The sequence below is a fragment of the Ciconia boyciana genome, chromosome 1, assembly GCF_034638445.1.
Source record: "Ciconia boyciana chromosome 1, ASM3463844v1, whole genome shotgun sequence".
Taxonomy (NCBI): domain Eukaryota; kingdom Metazoa; phylum Chordata; class Aves; order Ciconiiformes; family Ciconiidae; genus Ciconia; species Ciconia boyciana.
In genome coordinates, this window is record NC_132934.1 from 68,123,785 (window position 1) to 68,143,308 (window position 19,524).

Here is a 19,524-nt window from a genome sequence, read left to right on the forward strand (position 1 = left end):
GCGCGGGCCTTCCGCCGCGCGCCGGCCGTCACCGGGGCGTCACGGGAAGGGGGCGGGGCGTCTCCGGCGCTCGGTTCGAAGCGGGGCGGCGGCGGCGGCGCGCGGGATGGAAAGCGGGGCGGCGGCGGGCGCGGGGTCCGTGGGGTCCGTGGGGTCCGTGGGGTCCGTGTGCCCGCAGGCGGCGGGCGGTGCGGCGCCGGGCCCTGTGGGGGGCCGGTTCCCGTTCCCCTACACGCCCTACCCCATTCAGGAGCGGTTCATGGCGGCGCTGTACAGCGCGCTGGAGGCCGGCCGGGTCGGGATCTTCGAGAGCCCCACGGGCACGGTGAGGCAGTGCGGCGGGACGGCGGCAGCCGGGGCCCGGGAGGCTGGGGCGGTGGCAGGGGGCCGTCACCCCGGAGGAGGACGGAGGCCCCCGCTGGGAGGGGGCGGGACGGTGGTACCCGGGGAAAGGGGCCGGGTCTGGGCCTGATCCCGCAGGGAAGGGGCTGTCACCCAGTGGGTCGTCCCTGTGGAGGGGCAGCGCTGTGTGAGCGCCGGTGACAGCAGGGCTCCAGCCACGGGAGCCTCATCTGGTTCATTTTCTGCGGCAGGGAAAATCGCTGAGTCTCATCTGCGGGGCCCTCTCCTGGCTCCGGGACTTCGAGGAGAAAAAGCAGCGGGAGGAGGCGCGGCTTCTGGCACTTGAGGACAGGGGGCAGGAGGGGAAGAAGGAGCTGACTTCAGCTGAGCCAGGACGCCCCGACAGCAAAGACACCCCTGGGGAACCCGACTGGGTTACGGCATTTGTGCAGAAGAAAGAAGAGCGGGACGTGCTGGACAGGCTAAAGGTTGAGAAATGCTCATATGTAGAGGATGGGTAAAATAACGAGGTGTGAGGATCGGAAAGGCTGATAGCCTGGGTGATGACTGGAAAAACAAGTGAGGCAAACTGTGGTGGTGGTCTTTGTCTTTCACAGGAGTTTGTTTCAGTTACGAGGGATGAGGCATTGCTGTGCAGGTTGCGTAAGATAGGAAACTATATTACTCTGAACATGGTAACGTATAAGAGGCGTGCACTCCAGGAGAGAGGGACTGTGTACTGACAGTCTTGTTTCAGAGTTAATCTTTTTCGATATCCAGGGAATAGGAAAGCAATTATACCCAGAGTTTAGGACTAAGTACGCTTCATCCTTCCTTCGCTCTCCCTTTATTTTAGGAAGAGCAGATCAGGAGGAAAAAGCGAGAAGACCGTCTTGAGAAAATTCGCCATAATGTGCAGTTAAAATATGCGGCAAAGAGAAAGGTGAGTTATCCCGCAGAGATTAGAACTTTCTGTTTTGGTTACCGTGAGCATTCTTCATACTTGCTTACCATGAGTGTTCTTCATACTTGCTTACATCTGCGACTTCACTCTGAATTTTCCAACCCGTCTGTTTGGGGAGCTCTTTGTATTAGGTAGCTGAAATGGGCCATCCAAAATTTTTGGTTAGACTTTCTTTTTAAAGTACAGATATGAAAAACAATTTGTGCATAGAGAACTTCCTGTGACGATGCTTGTGTGTGGATAGAAAGGGCGTGTGTTCTGACGGCCTTCTGGCCCTCTGCTTTTGTTTTAAAGGCTTTAATACTTGGATTTTTTTTTTTGGAAAGCTCTCTGTTTTATCAGCATGTGTGAACACTCTGTACTTCTGGAATAAAACGTGTAGAACTGTGATTAAATTTAAGATCATGAAGCAGATCATTTAAGATCATGAAGAAGACCCCTCCAAAAAAGCCGGGTCAGGCTTTGGTTGTACTTTGCTCCCTGCTAGGGAATGATTGTATTTGTTTACTTTCATAGCAAATATGATTGTATTGTTCAGAAATGTCTCTTTTCTACATATAAAAACTTTACAGATATATTTTCCTGCCATTTAGATGGGTGAACTGGCTTCAGTACTCTTGACTGTAAGAGCTTTTTGATGGCATGAGTCAAAATTCTCAGAAATACCCACTTTCAGGTCCCCAAACAGGCAGCCTTGTTAGGCTGCCAGGCTATTAGTTTCTAGTGTCCTCCATCTCAAGTGCTGTCTTATGTTTTGGTCAACTCCTGTCGAAAGGATATGGCAGAAATAGCAAAGGTTCAGAGGTGAATGGCAAATAAAAAACAAGTGGAACAAAGAACTTTTGTCTCTTAAAAGAGGATGAAGAGCATGTGAAATGAGAAGCATGATAAAAAGCAAGAAAACAAATGTGAGAAATATTATAGAGTTTTGGAAAAGCAACTGATTCATCTCTTCTGTAGTGCTCACTAACTGCATTTCTTCATAGTGCTGTGGTAAAAGAACGGTCATTGAAGTTGGAAGATACTGTTTTCAGATTGAAAAAATAAACTTTTCTTTATCAGAGCACAAAGTTAATCAGAAAACTATTCTTCAACAGTTTAATGGAATTTTTGTAGAGGTGTAGGCCTGTGTTAGAATAAGAACCACATAACTGGAGGAAAAACAGCAAGAGAAGTCTTGTGCTCTGCGTTATAAAACAGGTGCTGAGTTTATCCTAACTTTGAGTTAAGTGTGGACAGAGTGTTTAATTTTGTCCTTATATGTTTGTTTGGTTGGGTTTATTTACATACCATTTTTTCTCAGGCAGACATCTTTTATGGGCCACTTTAAGCAACTAATACTGGATTACATGGATATTGCCATTTCAGGATCTATTAGTTCAGTGGGCCTTTTGCGTAGAAGGTTCTTTATGTTTCCCCCTTCATATATGTCTGCGTAGGCAAGTCTTTGGTTGTTGGTAACAGCTGCGTTCTGTGGGGCTGAACAGCTTCAGACACCCTTGGTGCATTTGTTTGTCCTGCGGGGGTTTAATCAGCAAGCCATCCCCTGTGTTACAGGTGATGTGTGTGCTACCTCTCTTTCTGTATGAGAAATAATGTGATCATGTGTTCCTTTCAGAGATCTGAGACGGATGAGACAAAGCGCCTTCTTCAGCTCAGCAAGGAGGTTCTTTCAGAGGGAGCTGGAGTGGATGTTCTAGAGCAGCTGGATCACAACGAGGAGGAGCTGATTCTTGCTGAATATGAGAGTGATGAAGAAAAGAAAGTGGTATCTGGGTAAGGGCAGCGACTGAGGGGGATCCATGCCAAGGAAATGTTTTCTGTATCATTTTTGGCTTGCCTTGATTAAAGAGATTTCACCTGTGATTGTGCCGATGGGGAGTTTCTCCCCCATTCAAGCCATGTAAAGTAGTGGTTGTTCTGAGGGTTTGTTTGCTTAAGTGGTTGGTTTGGTGGTTTGGGGGGATTTTATTTTGTTCTGTTTTATGTTGTTTTTTTAAGCTTTTGTTAGACTGATCAGAGCAACCTGAAGTGTTTTCTGAGAAAGTCCATCTTTCTTAAAATGTGTGGCAATGTCCTGCCTTTATCCATGCCTGGTTTCCCAAAGAATGTCTCTGGATGCTGAGTGAATGACTTGAGATCAAGTTCCTTGCATTAGAAAATCAAAATGGAACTCAGGGCATCAGAGGAAGCTGTCAGTCCTGCAGATTAGCACTGGCATCTTTTGATACTCTAAAGGGAGAGACGTTCACATTTTTGAAGACCGAGCTTCAGCATGAAAACCGCATGCACACTTTTCTCTCTTGTACATTTGCTTTATGCAAAAAGCCAGAAGCCATACTTCAGCATGAAAAGTCAAATACATTTAAAATACAAATTTACTAATTAGTATCTAGGCAGATCCTCCTGCCTTAAAAATTGCAAAACACTTAACTACTTTGTTTATATGTAGTTTATGAAACATTAAACTGCTGTTGCCTTTGAGGAACTCTCTGGCAGCTAAATATCTTCCTGAAGCTTTTCTTTATGCAATAGCTTGAGGGTGGTAAATTGTCTCTAAAGGGAAAGTTTTACAAAAATAAATAAATAAGATCACCAAAGAATAGCATAGCACTTGATTAGCTTATGCCCGGGGCTTAGAAGCCCCAGATTTAAAAGAAAAAAAATTTCTTGAAGTTGCTAAAGACACAGCCCTACAGACATTTTTCTTTCAAAGAGCAAGGCTTGACTTGATTGTGCACACTTACACTATTCTTAAAAAGTAAATTTTTCTTTTACCTCCTGAGTTAAGATCTGAGGCTCTTCTTGAGATGACATAACCATCTCTCTTGAGACCTCTCTCTTGTAGTAGAGCATCATTTGATTCTAACTGTCAGTGATCTGCTGAAAGAAAACTGTTGGAGCTTTCTCTTTTCTTAGGCTGGAAGAAGATGATGATGATTTGGAAGAGGAGCACGTGACTAAGGTGACATGAGGAAAGTAAATAGTGCCACCTCATAGAACAGTGTAGGAGTGAGCAGAATTATGGCTTCCTTGCATGCTTCCCAGGGTCATGTGGTACAGAAAGCTTTAGGAACTAGCATCCAAGAACTGCCAAGTTTGTTGATAATAGCAACCAGTTCTGCTGTGCTCATGTCCTTCTGGACTACACTGGCTGCCTGAGCAGCCTGCTCTGCTAACACTGCTGAATTTTTTCTGTGGCTTGCTGTAAAAGCACACTGCAAGAAACACTTTTTTGTTACTCTTCAATGGTGAGTCCCTGCTATTACAGGGACCTTGGAAAACTAAATGGAAACAAAGGCAAATGCATAGGAGAAAGCAAAGATAAGGCTGTTGGCCTCAACAATTGTAAGGTGACACTCAGACATGTGCCTTCCCTTGTGTTTTTGAAGGCTTGAGCAAGATTAACCTTGTCGAGGTACTTGGCTGCTGCCTTGCAGGATTGGTTGTAGGTAGGGGATTGGCTTCCATGTTCTTCTTGTCTTCCCTTTGTTCTTCCTCATTGTAGATTTACTACTGCAGCCGCACTCACTCCCAGCTGTCTCAGTTTGTGCGTGAGGTGCAAAAAAGTCCTTTTGGCAAAGACACACGTCTGGTCTCGTTGGGATCCAGGCAGGTATGTGGTATTGTTCACAAGGGACCCAGAGTGCGTGTTAACTTCATACGAGAGACTCGGCAAGGAGGTGTGTGGATGTGATGCCTCAGAAGGCATCTCGGGGATTGACTGAATCTCCCATTGAGAAACTAAAGCAGTCAGGAGTGGTGACACAGGTCTGTGTGGTGTACATTTTCCTGTGAGCTGTGTTTTGGCCATTTACCCTTTGATGTAAATGCAAAAAATCTGTTTTACCTCTTCTGATGTGGAATATTACAGGTGTCTGAGTCACTGGAAAGGCGCTCCTCTTAGTGTTACTTCTAGCAACATTTTTTAGAAGCTGTTATGTAGCAGTGAGCTATCTCAGTGCACCTTTTCACATTTTTTTTCTCCTTGCTAAGTTTTTATGGGTTTTGAGCATATTTGTAGCAGTTAGTATGCACAATGCCTGATCCATAAACTTTTCCATTTCAGAATCTGGCCTGAGATTGCTTTAAAGAAATGTTTTATTTTATAGCAAAGGGTGCACAGGGGGCACTCAGTGCTTAATGACCCCCTACCACTTCCTCTCTTTGCATGTCCAAGAACCTGTGTGTGAATGAGGAGGTGCGACGCTTGGGGGCTCTCCAGCTCATCAACGATCGCTGCATGGAGATGCAAAAGAACAAACATGGTAGGAACACTTCCAGCCTGGGGAAGCAATCGCTGGTAAAGCTGGTATGAGAGTCTGGAGACGGTGTGCTCTGCTAATCAGTTCTAGGGAGGGGAGGAGCTTGAAAATGGCAGGTTGGAAGAGCAGAGCTAGAGATCCTTAGTGCTTTTACTTTCCTTGTCCTCCAGGCTAGGATGCTGAGATCTGTATGTATTTTCTGAGTGCCTTAAGTTGGTCAGAACTCCCGCAAGAGGGGGGTACTCGTCTTTGTAACTCAGTACTAGAAATGTTGGAAGATGTTACACGGCTAAATCTAACTGGCAAGAGTAGTGTCTGCTGTGGAGATGGAAATGTTACTGCTGAACAATTTTTAAATAGATGATAGGTTAAAAATACACATGACAAAGCCTGCTTTGAAATCCAGGAGGTTCTGCAAAGTGGTTGTTTTAGGCTATGTGTTGCTCATAGGTTTCTTTTGATTTCTGCTGTTAGAAAAGAAGAGTGATGAAGAGATGGAAGGGAAGAAGAGACGTGTGAGTCGCACTGTATGCCCATTTTATTCCTATGAGCAAATGCAGTTTCTCCGCGATGAAGTTCTAGTGGAAGTGAAGGATATTGAGCAGTTGGTGGCTTTGGGAAGGGAGACCAAAGCCTGCCCATATTATGGGAGTCGATACGCCATTCCTGCTGCTCAGGTAAGGTGTACACACTTTTAGTGGAATTAATGCCAGGGCCTCTCAGAATAAACCAATTGCCTGCTCCTTCCAGTACTGTTACTTAATATTGTGGGAGTTTGTAAATAGGCGGTGTTTCTGTCAGCTCTGGTTTTGCTGAGAAAGGAAAGGAAAAGAAGAATACCCGTTTGTAGTTAATAGGGAGGCTGTGAGTATGTCTCAGCATTCGGAAATACTTGAAAGGCTCAATAACTCTGAGGCAATACTGACAGGCACACGGGTGTAATCTTAGCTCTTGCCACCACTCTTCTTCCTTGCTTGGTTCTCTATCAGAAGACGTGCTTTCAGTGCTTCGAAGGAGATTTGGAAGGTAACCTGAGCCGATATGCAGTTGTAGCACAATCATTTCTCTTTAGCTTACATCCCAGTGCCCCTCTCAGGCATGTGCTCCTGTCTCTTTTCCTACCTTTCCCATAATAAGAGTAAGTAACTTGACTGAGTTCTGTGAGGCCATCTGATATGGGCCTTTAATGAGTGGTTGGGGAGTGTGCTAAGTTTGTAAGGATGAGAGCTAGAATCAGGGCAGTGTGTGCTTCTCCTGTAGCTGGTGGTGCTGCCCTATCAGATGCTCTTGCATGAACCTACCAGGAGCGCTGCTGGGATCAAGCTGAAGGACCAGATCGTAATCATTGATGAGGCCCACAACCTCATAGACACCATCACCTGTATCCATAGTGCGGAGGTCAGTGGCTCTCAGGTGAGTCATAGCCTGGCCTCGTAATCGTGAGTGAGCTCTGCATCCAGCAGAGCACCCTTTCTTGAATTCTTCGTAATAACAGCTCCTTTTTTATTTGTGTAGCTGTGCTGTGCCCACTCCCAGCTGTTGCAGTACATGGAGCGATACAGGTGAGGGTCTCAGAGGAAAACAGCACACCAGTGGCAGGCAGCATGGATACTATGGCTTGTTTCATGTCTACAGGGTCTTTCTTGCTTTTCCCCAGTGGGAAGTTATTTGCATTAATACTTCTGCAGATGAAAAGCCACTTGCTTCATTATCACTGTCTAGAATCCGTCTAAGTCAGACTCCTGGGGCTGGTATTAAGCAGTGAGAAGGGGGATACCCTGAGGATTCTGGCTTTCCCTTATACTCTCAGTTCCTTTCCCACTATCTCCCTCTAATTGCTCCTGCTTTGTGATGCAGAGTTTCAAAAGATTCAGTCTTTCATGTCTCTCCTGGACCTTAGTCTTTCATGTGCCGACTGGCATTATGGCAGAGGCAGTAAGCTCTGAGGAGAAGGAAGCTATATGTGGTTTTTGGCTCTGGCCAAATCTTGCGTCTTGTCATCCCTGCAGTGGTTGATTATTGTGCTCAATGCTAATAACTTTGAATTTGTGGAGCTTCATTGTAACAGGGACTTGAGACGTCACTGCCATTGTAATAAACAAACTGTACTTAATGTGTGAGGAGAAAGGTGATGGTAGGAACGGTGTGGGGTGCATGAGTGAGTGCTCTGGACTCACCCTGGGCAGGATGTCCAGGGCTCTATGCCCTGTCATAGGGAGAGTGAGCCTGAGAGAAATCATTCTTGATTCCTGTCTCCCCAAAATGAAGGGGGGTTCAGGTGCTTGTCTCTGCAGCTCAGCTGCTGTGAGTTAGTCCCTGAAGATGTTTTGGGGCCTAATACCTGTCTCATTTTTCATAGGAAACGTTTGAAGGCAAAGAACTTGATGTACATTAAGCAGATCCTGTATTTGCTGGAGCGGTTTGTGGTCATGCTGGGAGGTAAGCAAACCTATTCTGTCTCCAGGGATGCTGATAGACTCTGAGCTAGTTTGTGCTTCCTCAGGGCACTGTCCCCCTTCCCCCTCTGCAGAATCTGTTTGGAGGTGTTGCTCATGTATAGGTTCAGATACCAGTAATTTTATTTCTCAGGCTGTTTTGTAACACAGGGATGTCGACTGGTGTCTGCCTGAACCTCTCTCTTTGTTTGATTAGCTGAGGAGCAGCAGATGACATCATAAGTTGGTAGAGGCAGTTTCCCTCTCCTTCTGTGTCGTTTTCATACCTGATTTGAGTGGGGACGAGGTAGGGTGCTAAGTGAGGAATACAGCAGATGTATGACAGTGATCAGGAAAGCACAAGAACTGCACAGAATAAATCTCCTGGGTCATCTGGTGGCACAGCCTCTACCTGTGTCAGGCGTGCCTCTGCAGAATGAATCTTTCTTCGGTGGTGCCTTTCCTTTGTGAAAGAATATTGTTTTGCTGTGATTTTTAAATGCACTGGCATTTGCAAGGCTCCTTTCCTCTAACAATCTGTTTGCGAGACCTCAGTGGACCTTGAGGACAGCCTGTCATAAGTTCATAAAGAACTTCCTCCTTGCCCAGGGGAAATGCAGCTCTTTGGGGCAGAGGCCTGGTGGTGCTCTCTGCCCTTCTCTCAAATGTATACCTCTCTTCCCACCCTGTTCCTGCCAGTCTTCTCTTCCCCACACTCAGTTAAGTGCTTTCATTAGAAAATGCAGCTTGTGTACAGCTTCATGATTGAGGCTGCAAAAGTGAGATGTGAGGAGGGTGTTAAACGCTAGGACGTTAAACGCTAGGACATAAAACGCAATGAGTGGCAACAATTAATCTTGTTCTGGCTTTCGGGGTCTGGGTGTGGAGCTGTCCTCAGGTTTTCCCCTCTTCCCAATCGCCTGCCAGCCTATGCGCCTCCCAGCTCCCCGCTGCTGCATTGAGGAGGGGTGAGGGATGCATTGCAGTCCCTGTCCCTTCATCTTTGCAGCATGACAACTACGTAGTGTGTGAGCATTTGTATGCACCCACCCTACCTGCTGCCTCCTGCTACAGAAGGAATGTAGGTGGTGTTTCTTAGGATGCAGCAGCACACTTGTGCTACAATGTAGGGGTACCCTACAGGGGAAATTAAAACTGAGCAGGAGCTGATGTTTTGTCTGTATAGCTACATTTTGCAGATGTATAGTTATTTCTTGGGTTTTGTCCTGGTGCGGTGTCCCTTTCAGCTCAGTTGTTAGTCTCTTGCTTAATTTTAAGACAGACTGATTGTAAGCCTTCCTTGAATCGGTTTCATGTTTTACAGGTAATGTGAACCAAAATCCTAGCTGTCAGGCAGTTTCCCAAACAGGTAAGACTGGAATGAAGACTGCAGCCATCAGTCAGGGACGTGGGGGTGGGCAGTGAGGGGCTGCAGGCCCAGCAGCTAATAATTTTTGTTCTCCTTTCCCCCCCTTTCTTTCAGGGACAGTGCTAAAATCCATCAATGACTTTTTATTTCAGAGCCAGATTGACAATATCAACCTCTTCAAGGTAATGCAAATGTTGTCGTCTGCTAGGGCACAGGTGGTGGTGACTTGTTCAAGGTTATCAGGAAGCATGTGTGAGAGCTGGAAGTACAGCCAAGGCCCACATGGCAGAATCTGCTTTCTAGCAGATTCTCCTCAATGTATAGATCTCTGCTGCTGCTGTCTGGATAACAGTGCATTAAAGCCGGATAGGTGGTCTTGGGGTAGAGGGAAGCGAGCAATTAAACATGTACGAGTGCAGAGGCTGTCTGTAGGCAAGGCTAAACTGTAAGGGTTGAGGGTGAAGAAATTATACTACTCCAGTAACCTAACCCATCCCTCGAACCTCCAAACACAGCACCTTAACACTGTGTGTTTCCACTCTGGAAGCAAGGCCTTTGTAATTAACTGTTGTCTGGGAGGCGACACTGACGAAGAACTGTGCACCCCTCCCCAAGAGCACGGCAAGAACAGCAAGTGATATCCCTGCTGGACAGGGATCAAGGGCAGCAGGATGGGAGAAAGGATGCTGAATGCTAGTTCATTTTTCTGCCTTCCTCCAACAGGTTCAGCGTTACTGTGAGAAGAGCCTCATCAGTAGGAAGGTACTGCCCCTGTGACTTTATGGTCAACAGCGTTCAACTGCTGTTTCACACATTGAGTTTGAAGTGGAAGATGCAGCAGCTAGGGTGGGAGCCTGTCTTCTCCACCCTGCTCTGCAAACAAAGTGGTTCCTGCAAAAAGCACTGTATGGGCAGGTTACCTTTTGCTTGTACGGCAAAGAAGCGTACAACATGGTGTACCCCAGTATTCCAGGGGGTGCTAATTCTGTGCTGCTTGGCCTCAAGCTCGCCAGCCTGGTAGGCTGCACTGCACTGGGGGAACAAGCATCAGAGAGTTGTTTTGGTTTTGATTCAATGAGTGAAGGAAAGTAATGCGAGCTCTGGGCTGATAGATTCCGATTGGGCTGGTTTGTGAACACCTACCAAGGAACTGTATCTGTGGCAGTCCAGCAAACCTGTTTTTATCTTGTCCGTTTCCTGCTGTTGGTAGTCTTAGTCTTACTGGCTTTTGCTTGGCAGCTTTTTGGGTTTGTGGAGCGATATGGAGGCCCTGCCACAGCTGTGAAGACCAACAAGGAGAACCAGAAGTTGGCTGGTTTGCAGAACTTTCTTCTGACCCTCCAGCAGGGATCTGATAAAGAGGGTGAGTTCAGACATCCTCCACTTGTGCATCTGCAGACAAAGTGAGGATGTGGAACCTGCATCTACCTGCATGAGGAAAGGGGGGAGGCAGATTTGAAGAGTGATAGACTGCAGAAGCTGTCTTGCACAGGTGTTTTTTAATATATGTGACTAGATGACCTAGGCAACTATACATATGATTAGAAGATCTGAGGTCCCTTCCAAGCTGAATGATGCAATTCCATGTTTACACTGCATGCACTCACGCTTTGCCCTGCTGTGACCTGCTGGCTCTGGGCTCTGGGACCTGAGCTACCATGGGTAGCTCTGTTTAGTGGTGCCAGCTACAAAAGCCAGATCCTTCTTTTTTTTCCTGGCAATGAGACAGAATTTGGGTTCTCTCCTTTATTGGGTCTTTGTTCTCTGCCTGCATATGTAGACAGGTATCCTGTTCCTGTAGAAAGGACCCATCTATATCTTGTGCTTAGTCCCTGTCTTCAGAAATGTGGCCTAAGTTGCCTGCCTCTCCTTTTCTGGCCAGCAGGTACTCTCCAGAGTCCTCCTATGGAGGCTGAGAACGACCAGCTCCGAACTGCCTCTCCGCTGATGCAGATTGAAGGATTTCTCTCAGCCCTCACGAATGCAAACCAAGATGGCCGAGTCATTCTCAACAGGCAAGGTACTGGAAAGGGCGAGCTGGAGAGAGGTGGCATGAGTTGCAAGCAGGGCGCTTCACTGGCAGTGAGGGAAGAGATCCTGAGCCTGGGGAGAGCCTGCAGCCCTGCTGGAATATATCGGTGCTGTCCGTGATGCAGGCTGGCAGGTTCGGTCTGTGTGAGGACTCTCATGAACCCAAAGGAGTTCTTAACCAAGGGCATCGGGGCCAGGGTTTGCAGAGCTCTTCTCCCACTTTGGATGTCGATTTTTGTCTTGTGATTTATTGCACCTCATCCACAGCTCCAGGAAGATTAGGAAGCAGCAGGTAACTTCCAGGTTGGCGTTACCTGCTGCTGCCCCTGGCAGTGTTGAATAGCAGCAAGTCCTTGTTTTGAGAGGTGGGGACCTGCCAGAGTGCCCAGGACAGGAGGGAGAATCTCTTCTATCCCTGAGTGTGTGTCACAGCTAGTTCCTGATGATGTCTCTCTCCTTTTCCCAGGCACAGTTGGTCAGAGCAGCCTCAAATTCCTCTTGCTGAATCCAGCTGTCCACTTTGCCAAGGTGGTGGAAGAATGCCGTGCTGTAATCATTGCTGGGGGCACCATGCAGCCGGTGAGGGAATAAGGATGCTATGCTGGGCTCTCAGCTCTCTGGTGCTGTCTGCAAGCAGGCATGGAAAGAGAGCAGCTTGGCCCCACTGGGATATGCTCTTCTTCTCACTTCCCATGGTGTGTGTGGGAAAAGACCTTTCCTACCTACCCTTTTATCTCCCCGGTACAGTTTCCCTGCATGACGCGTCACGCTGCCTGTTTATGCAAAAAGTTGTAGGTGCGAGGGCAGGATTGCCCTTGTCAGCCTTTCTTGCCCTCAAGACGATACAGGCTGAGGCTGAGCTCATAGTCGGTTGGAACTAGCATGGGTAGCAGTCAGAGGACCTTGTAAAACCATCTGACCTTCTAAAGGGACAGGGATCCCACAGGGACCATCCCATAGGGGATCTTTCAGAAAAATCAAGACTTCAATCTTGGTACGGTGGCAGGCAGCTTATCACCCTTCTCCTGTTGCGGTAGTGCCTAAGAGACAGCGTGTTTGTGTTGCGCACATGCAGCGGAGTGTGTCAGTTAGTTACGTTTATCCTGTTCCTGGACACGAACGTCCTGAAATTTCCTCTCTGCCCTTGCGGTGACCAGGGAGGGAGGGAGGGTGTGAAGTGCAGGACCTCCTTTTTGGAAGGCCACCGTTCCAACTTTGAACCTTTCAGACTGCAGCTTGGAGAGAGGATGTGGTGGCAGTCCAGGCTGTGGTCTGTGCAGCGCTTGGGGGTCCTGGGAATGGGTTTTTGGGCCTGAGCAGGTCTGAAACTGGGGCGTGTTGGGCCGAGAGGCTGGGTGGTTCCAGGCAGGGCACCTGCCCTGTGCAGCGGGGCCATGGCAAGGCTCAGGACCGCGGGCACTGAGGGGTGAGACCCCCGCTTCTCGCTGCCTCTTCTGCTTGGGCCGGCTCGAAGGCCCGCCCCGGGCGCCCGGCCTGGCCTGGCCGGGGGCGGGCGGCCGCGGTACCGACACCGCCCCCCGGTACCGACACCGCCCCCCGGTACCGACACCGCCCCCCGGTACCGACACCGCCCCCCGGTACCGACACCGCCTCGGGCCGGGTCGGGCCGCCGGCAGGGGGCGCTGCCGCTCCGCGGCCGGCGGCGGCGCCGCGGGTTCGGGCGCCGGGGGTTCGGGCGGCGGCGGGCTGGCGGCTGCGGGCAGGGCCCGTCTCCTTCTGCGCGCCCCGGGCTGCAGCAAGCCAGCGGCCCTGGCTTGTGTGCTCAGCGTGCCCGTGCCCTTGAGTGCTTGCGTCGCGGAGGGAGCCTGTCTCCCCTGTGCCAGCAACCCACTGGACGGAGCCGACCAGCTCTCCCTCGACGCTGGTGCCCAAGGAGCAGTGCCAGCGTTGCTGGTGTAGTGTCTTTTGGGACACTCTCTTTGGCTTGTGGTTCACAGGTGGCTGACTTCCGAGAGCAGCTGCTGTCCTGTGCTGGCGTGGACCCTGCACGTGTCGTGGAGTTCTCTTGCGGTGAGTGTGCCGGGGTGGCAGGGAGGGGTCATAATCTGTCTCTGTGGCACCCGAGTGTTGCAGTTGGCCTTTGGTGCTGTTTCGTCAGCACTCGAAGCAACACGGCATCTTTCATGGCAGCAAAGGGGTGCTAGGTACCTTCCCCTCTGAGCCTCCCCAGTATCAGCAGGCAGTGGGCTGTGCCTTCTGCCCAGGGGCTCAGGGAATGGAAGTCAGAGCAGCCGAGTGACTTAGGCAAATGTGTGCCTCACTGCACGCAGCTAAAGCTGTTCAGCAAGTTGGGTTTGTGCATGCAGCAGTAATGTTGACTCTCGCTACTTGTTTTTGTCTCCAGGACATGTGATTCCTCCAGAGAACATTTTGCCCATAATCCTCTGCAGTGGTCCTTCCAACCAGCAGCTGGAGTTCACCTACCAGACAAGAGACCTGCCCCAGATGGTCAGTCTTTCCTTTGTTCCCTTCCTTGGTATCTCTTTTTTGCTTCACGTGCTTGTGTTTCGTAGGACAGCGTGCTCTCTGTTTGGAAGGTGGGCTGATCAAAAGCCATGGCAGGGGAAATCCATGGGATTTGGGGCAGGTGTGTTGCCAAATAATTGGGAAAGAGGAGCAGCAAAAGGGGTTTTGAGCTGCCTGCTTAGAGGTGGCTGTTGGAGATGAGGAATACTAGCAACTCCTGTTTGGCTGTACTGAGATCCTACATTTGCATGCTGGGCATCAGAAGGAGGTTTCTGGCTGTGCTTGACAGTTTGAAGGGCTCGGTGACAGTGGAGCATGGCAGCCCTGCAGAGTGCAGCCCAGACCATAGGGGCAGCAGCAGATGTTTCTGCACTTTTCCTTCTTCCTTTGGGGGGCCAGTAAGCACCCAACGCCAGACCTGCTCTGCCCCTCCTGAATCTCCACCAGATGTGCTAGCTAACTCTTCACATCTGTTCTAGTGTGACAGGTCCCATCCACTGCAACAACACACATAAACCCTCCTTTCCTGAATGACCACTGCACAGCAGTAACAGAAACCCTGGATTAGGAGGAGAGGCCAAGCAGTGAAGAGCTTTTTGGTGATTCCCAGCTCCCCTGGAGAGCTCTCTTAGACCTGGCACATTTTCCACATTTTTCCTTCCCCCAAGGCATGTCATAGGGGAGGTGCGATCCTGGGATTGAGCACAGTATTGGAGCGGCATTAGCTGGAGCTCCTGTCAGCTGCAATGTACTCTTGTCTCTCTTGCAGATGGATGAGACTGGTCGGATCCTTTGCAACCTGTGCAATGTGGTCCCAGGGGGTGTGGTGTGCTTCTTCCCCTCCTATGAATATGAGAAGCAAGTGTATGCACACTGGGAGAAGACAGGGCTGCTCACCCGCTTGGCAACTAAGAAGAAGGTAATTGTGCAGCCAGGGGCAGTTAGTACTTTAAATGGAGGTTTCAAAAATCAAACAATTATCTATGCATTACAGCCCTCTCTTGCTGAGTTGTTCTCATACTCTGCACAGCAGAGCAGAGTGGATGTTTATCTAGCCAATCCCTCCATTAATGAATAAATGATACTTCCCGGGCAGCTGATCACTGAGCTGGGATCTAAATTAGATTAAATGCAGCTATAGATTCTTTAAGTGCACAGTCTGTGTAGTGGCCATGGGGGGAGACAATCCTCACTTTCCATAACCAGCAAGCTTGTTCCTGTGTGGCTGGGGGGCTGTTCAGGTTGAGCTCTCATAGGGAACTTGTTTTTCCCAGGCTCAGCTATGTGCCCGTTGAACACAGACCAGTACAGCTAAGAGCTAGGCAGAATGGGCCCAGACTGCAGTTCATAGGACAAATGGTGTTGTTCTTCATTTGTCTTCATTCTTCTTCATTTGTCTTCATTTGTCTTCATTCTTCTATCATTTGCTGGGGGGGGTGGGGGGGGAGAATTACATGTACCCTGGCTGTGACTTCTGTTTACCAAAAGCTAAATAACTTACCATGTGGATTAGGAGAGCACATTCCCAGGTAATTCACAGCCTTGGTGCAGGCATTATGGCACGTGGATCTGCCTGTAGGGTTTTGTGGTGGAAGCATTATGCTTCAGCTTCTCCATGTGTTTGTACAGCTATCACTCACAGTGCCTTTCAGGCGTGTTCTGTCAGGGTCCCAGTGGTCTGCCTGGCGCCTCCAAGGCTTTGTGCCACAAGCACGCAGCTTGCTCTGCCTTTCAACTCTGATTTGTTCTTGTTTGGCCTTTGCAGTCTCCAGCAAATTGGATATGTGTTAGCAAAGCAATTTGGTAGAAGCGCAGCAAGTGTGACTTTCAGCTGCCCACACACAAGATCATATCATAGCAGAGGAAGGTTAAAGTCTTTCCTGAGGTGGCTGTGGTGGGATCACACTGAGATTATATATGAATTACACAGGGAAAATTAATTTAAATCAGAGGATTAAATAGCTATTGTTTAATAAGTTAAATAGTCTTGGATTATATTTGTAATTGCCAGTTATTTTTCTACTGAAAGACTGATTCTGGCTGGTAATTTGATAGTACTTCTTGCTAACCAAGAGAAAATACATCCTATAGGTTCTTCACTGTCACAGAAAAAACAGGTGTTGCACCTCTTGTTTACTAGGAAAACAACTTATGATTTAGACCACGGTGCAGCATCTATCAAAATGCAGCTCAATTAACTTCAGGGGCTTTCAGTAACTAATTAGGCATGCTAGAATAACATAAAGAAATATTACTTTGTGTATGCTTTGCATAGAAAACTAATTTATTCACTGGGCAAGGGGAGCTATTACTTAGAATTAATTGGTGATTTGAATTGATGGGTCCTGTGACTGTCCTCCAAGATCTTGCAGTGGGAGGGTCTCCTCACCCCACGGGATGTTTATTCATAGGTGGAAGAGGTGCACGTTGCTTTCCTGCCTTTCAGCTCTCAGATGACTTCTAACTTCTTGCAGAATTAGACAAGCCTGCCAAAGCTGAAAGGGAGCGTTGGAGGGGCAGGAGCAGCTGCTGCTCCCTTCAGAGCCCAGTTGAAAAGTGCTGCAGTGAGCAAGCAGTGCTTTTCCAGGGTTGAGGGGAAAGGTGCTGGGTTTTCAGGCAATTTGCCCTTCCCCGATCTTAGTTCCATGTGCCGTTTAATGGCATGGGAGTAAAATGGTTTGCTTGCTTTAAACTGTTTGCTTCCCGTTGCTGCAACTGACGCACTGTGCCTGTGACAGATCTTTCAGGAGCCTAAGAAAGCCAACCAGGTGGAGCAGGTGCTGGTGGAATATGCCAAGTCCATAAAGGTAAGCTGAGCTGGCAGGCTGGTGGGAGTGTGGTATCCCAGCCTCGTATGTGAGTGCTGCTAAAGAGGGCTCTAGCCCAGGTGTGGGAGTGTTTCTGAAGCACAGAAATCTTCCCTACTCTGGTTTAAGTTTCTGGTCCTTCTCCTGCAGCGCTGCAGTCAGGCAGGGGGACAGATGACGGGGGCCCTGCTGCTTTCTGTAGTGGGAGGCAAAATGAGCGAAGGGATCAACTTCTCCGATGACCTGGGAAGGTAAGGCAGCTGCTCCTTGGAAGGTGAGCACTGAGCTTGTGGTGCGGTGACTCTGAGCAGGATGGACGCATCAGTACTTGCATAGATAGAAAATCCTGGGGAGCACGTGGCTTGGCTGATGCTGAAACCAATGGGACCAAGTCTGCAGGGTGGTGTAAAACCCGCTTGTCCAGAGTACTTTTCATGTGAGTAATGCAGTTAGGCTTGCTGTGCTAGATAATCCCTTGTTCTGGCACCCTGAATCGCTCTGCAGCTTTCCATTCAGAACGTGCTTGTCAGACTGCTGTGCTTTATTGCCGCCTTTGGATTTCAGGGTTGGCTGTCTTTCAGGGGTGCAGTGACCTCTAATTTATCAGTCTATTGGCAAAGTGCACTAGGATGAGACATTAAGAATAATGCTGTCCTCCCTTGCCCCTTGCAGGTGTGTGGTTATGGTGGGAATGCCTTACCCCAACATTAAATCTCCAGAGCTCCAGGAAAAAATGACTTGGCTTGACAAAACAATGGTAACAGAGACACTTACACCTCTGCCTCTTTCACTTTGGCTTTTAAGTATTAACTTTCCTCCCAGCACACAAGTCCCAGGGCTGCCTTCAAAGATTTATTTTTTTTTTTCTTTGAGCTTGCCCTCGTTTTCCAGACTGTGGTACTAAGAGCATAGCCTTCGCCATGCTGGCCCTAAACACAGGGAAGAAGCTCAGTGGAGGGAAACACCACTGGGGCTCCCTGGGAACACTCAGTTCCAAGGGGAGCAAGGTCCCTTCACCCCAGAGGAGGTGGCAGCGTGGTAGAAGCTGCTTGCCAGGATCACTTCTTCTTTTGTCTCACTTGTTCTTTCTCACTGCCCACTGGAGATGCTGTTCCTGGGCAGCTGGGGACAAGTTTTCTGCCTTTAAGTGGGCCTTGAGCTGGGTCTTTGTGAATGCTTGACATAGTTTTCTGACTGCAACCTTTCTTCTGTCCCTCCTTACTCTCAGCTTGGGGTCTGCTTGGCCACCCACTCACTCTGCAGGGGTAAAAGCATTTGCCTCACTTCTTGTCATTAAGACTCCCTAGTTTGATTTACATCTGCCTCACGTTCAGTCTTACCTATTTCTCCTTTCCAGCCCAGAGCTGCTGGCCAGGCACCTAGCAGAGTGCTGTTTGAAAACCTGTGCATGAAGGCAGTAAACCAGTCGATAGGTAATTCATCCTTCCTTGGACAGGCTGGGGGAAACGAAATGTGACTGCACTGAAGTAGGAGGGTGGGAAAAAGGACACATTACCCATCAGTCTGTCTTAAGTACAGATGATGGGAACATGAGCTTCCTTGCCTGAGAACAAACACCTGAGTGGGCCATTTTAATGTGGTTGTACACTCTGTACAGGCAGAGCCATTCGCCATCAGAAGGACTTTGCAAGCATCCTGCTCCTGGACCACAGGTACGCGCGCCCTGCCATCTTTAACAAACTGCCGCAGTGGATCAGGGAGAGAACCCAGGTGAAACCTGCCTTTGGATCAGCGTTTGCAGAGTTAAGAAAGGTCAGAACTTGTACCTTATGTGCTGCTACCAAAAGTGTTTCCCACTGTACTCACCTGTACTTTTCTTAAACCTTCACTTTAGTGTAAGGTCAGGGACAAACTCTCCTCTGTGTGTGTTCCTAGTTCCATCGAGGGAAGTCAGACGCTTTGTGATGCAGACCAGAGAACAGGCTGTAGGTCAACTCTGTGAGCTGCACCTCTGAAGAACACCTGAAGCAACATAAGTTCCTGCTTTTCTGTACCAAGGAGTTTGTGAATCTCCACCTTCTGCCTCCTTTGTGGATGTTTGCTGTTCAGTATCTGAGCGCCATGATGGCAAGACAGCCTTCAGCACGGTAACCAGGAAGGAAACTGGTTGTAAGTCTGAAGCAGGTGAAGGTGGTAGCAGCATGCTCCTATTTGTTTACAGCTGTTAAGATTTTATTTAAATTGATTAAATATTTTCAATCCACACACTTAAGTATGGGGGGTATAATTATTTTGACTGACCACATCTGCCTTTTCCCATCAACCACCAAGTGCAGGGGGCTTGATGACCAATGAAAACATAGTTTACAATTCTTGTGAGAAGCTCTCTCAGGCCATTCGTTTGTGTGATGTTAGAATTACACAGTCAGATGGGTAAGATATGGGGCAGCTACGGGTAACACTTCTAACCCTCTTTCTACCTTGCTTCAAGCAGTCAATAGATTCAAGCAGTGGTTCATTCTTTCAAGGGTAATAAAGATATGGCCGTAATACAGCACACCACTTCTCCTTTGATCATGCTTAAGCACAGGATTCCTCTGTTCTTTTTACTGCCTAGGTTTTTGCATTCAAAGTAACTTTCTGTGGAAAATGATAAAACCTTTTTTTTTTTTTTTTGCATAACTTTCCTGGGCTTCTTTCCTAGGTCATGGGTCAGTGCTGGAAGGCAGTGGTAACAACAGGGACGGCTATGTAATCCCACAGCTCTTTCTGTTATCCTGAGCAAGTCTTCCCAGGAGCTGTTTTGCCTCCTTGCCAGTTTTAGCAGCTGGATGCTACCTCTCAAGGCTCTTCACAGTGAAAA

General features: G+C 48.5%; 1 protein-coding gene across 1 annotated transcript; it reads left to right on the forward strand.

Annotated features, from left to right (window-relative positions):
* The first annotated feature begins 86 nt into the window (after nucleotides 1-86).
* Nucleotides 87-19,472, forward strand: DDX11 (DEAD/H-box helicase 11). The gene is made up of 26 exons (XM_072872879.1): nucleotides 87-325; nucleotides 594-830; nucleotides 1,199-1,285; nucleotides 2,925-3,082; nucleotides 4,226-4,271; nucleotides 4,815-4,922; nucleotides 5,487-5,574; nucleotides 6,046-6,248; nucleotides 6,832-6,984; nucleotides 7,087-7,133; nucleotides 7,931-8,010; nucleotides 9,331-9,375; nucleotides 9,490-9,557; nucleotides 10,099-10,137; nucleotides 10,615-10,738; nucleotides 11,261-11,395; nucleotides 11,873-11,985; nucleotides 13,365-13,437; nucleotides 13,772-13,875; nucleotides 14,663-14,812; nucleotides 16,632-16,700; nucleotides 16,851-16,951; nucleotides 17,373-17,457; nucleotides 18,058-18,133; nucleotides 18,319-18,473; nucleotides 18,597-19,472. The coding sequence occupies exons 1-26, from the start codon at nucleotides 107-109 to the stop codon at nucleotides 18,624-18,626; spliced, it is 2,793 nt and encodes a 930-aa protein (XP_072728980.1). The 5' UTR covers nucleotides 87-106; the 3' UTR covers nucleotides 18,627-19,472.
* Nucleotides 19,473-19,524: the final 52 nt, after the last annotated feature.

Bases quoted from the DNA above. Each gene is read 5' to 3' on its own strand.
- DDX11 (XM_072872879.1), top strand. From the start codon at position 107: ATGGAAAGCGGGGCGGCGGCGGGCGCGGGGTCCGTGGGGTCCGTGGGG. The intron at 5,575-6,045 runs GTAGGAACACTT...TTCTGCTGTTAG, and splicing joins GATGCAAAAGAACAAACATG to AAAAGAAGAGTGATGAAGAG. The intron at 6,985-7,086 runs GTGAGTCATAGC...TTATTTGTGTAG, and splicing joins CGGAGGTCAGTGGCTCTCAG to CTGTGCTGTGCCCACTCCCA.